This window comes from Perkinsus marinus (assembly GCF_000006405.1).
Source record: "Perkinsus marinus ATCC 50983 genomic scaffold scf_1104296938152, whole genome shotgun sequence".
Lineage (NCBI taxonomy): Eukaryota > Perkinsozoa > Perkinsida > Perkinsidae > Perkinsus > Perkinsus marinus.
This window is the reverse complement of record NW_003213583.1, coordinates 1-1,460: the sequence shown is the minus strand read 5'-3', so window position 1 is coordinate 1,460 and position 1,460 is coordinate 1. Positions and strand designations below refer to the sequence as shown.

At 50.9% G+C, this 1,460-nt stretch overlaps 1 protein-coding gene across 1 annotated transcript; it reads right to left on the bottom strand.

Moving 5' to 3' along the window:
• Positions 1-97: 97 nt before the first annotated feature.
• Pmar_PMAR025200 (ATP-binding cassette transporter, putative) lies at positions 98-1,351 on the bottom strand (the record flags this gene model as incomplete). The annotated part of the gene is made up of 2 exons (XM_002782815.1): positions 98-1,051; positions 1,109-1,351. Coding segments are annotated over 2 exons (1,197 nt in total), but the record flags the coding sequence as incomplete, so codon positions are not given.
• Positions 1,352-1,460: the final 109 nt, after the last annotated feature.

The following is a 1,460-nucleotide window of genomic DNA, read 5'->3' as shown; positions in this document are numbered from 1 at the left end:
TAGCTGCGCAAGGGACGAGGATACCAGATGAAGTAGCCAGAGAGCAACAACCAGAACATGAAGTTGCCTTGAAGAGTACGATCCAGTAGAAGACTACAATCTGGAGAAAGCACTCGAAGAGTGCTAACGGTAGTTCAATCATACTCTTCGATATGACATAGGGGATCGCTGAATACATGCCGCTGGTGTACTCTCTCAAGAAGACCATGCGTTGCTCAGGGTAACGGATTATCGCTGTTTGAGCTGGTCCGAACAGTTGCGTCAGACACATGATCACTACAGCAGAGAAATAGGGCTGAAAGAGTCGCATGTTAGTCAGCCAGAACAGCTCTGATCCTGGTCTACCGGAGTCATGAAAGATGGATGCCGACAGGAGGTTAGTGCACATCACGACGATATAGCGTACGATGAAAACGTCTGGGTCCCTTACAACTGCTCTGAACTCGCGTGCTGCCAGCATATGGAACTGCTTGTGAAGGCCGGCACGATACGGTGTGTTCATGGTGGCTTTGACGACTCCATTCTTCATACCATCTCCAGTAACGCACTTCGCATCAGCATCGACCATCCCAGCCTTGTATGCGTCGACTAGACGGCTTATGACTTCAGGTGGCTGCGTCTGGAGCTTGTAAAGAGCGAAGTCACCGAGATTGTAATGAGGTGGACAGCGCAAGTCCGCATGACTCACGAAGTAGTCTTCGAGAGAGGTCCTCGGGCCATGGTACACTATCTCGCCCTCGTTGATGAGCATGACCCTGTCGAAAAGCTCGAAGACTTCGCTTGAAGGTTGATGAACTGTCATAAGGACCGTTACACCGTGTTCAGCCAATCCTTTGAGAACCCTCGAGGTCGTCACCGCCGCATAGGAGTCCAACCCGGTCAAAGGCTCGTCCAAGAATAACATACTTGGTTGTGTTATGAGCTCCATCCCAATAGAAGTCCTCTTGCGCTCACCGCCTGATATTCCTCGAGTTAGTTGATTGCCCACCATCGTATTCTGACAAGTACTCAGACGGAGATACTCCAGCATATCGTTGACAATAGTTTTGACCTGAACACGGGGCAAAGTCAATCAGACCGTTTCTTGAGACCATCTATATATCCTCACCTCATGTCTGCTTTTGTCCAACTTGAGTGTAGCAGCGAATTCGAGTACCTCTCGAGGGGTGCTCGTCGATACCAATGCATCTTCTTGCATCACATACGCGACGCTGTCACGGAACTTCGACGGCGCCGTTATTCGCCCATCCAAAGTCACCGTGCCGTCGACCTTCAGACCGCCACCCGAAGGGTTCTGTCTTCCACTTAGGATGTTCATCAGAGTAGTTTTACCCGAGCCCGACGGGCCCATGACGGCTGTGAACTCTCCCGGATGAATGATTCCAGAGCAATCTTTCAGGATCTTGCGTCCTCCAGCGGTGAAGTTGATTCCCCTCCATCCAAGCGAAGGCACGCTAAAG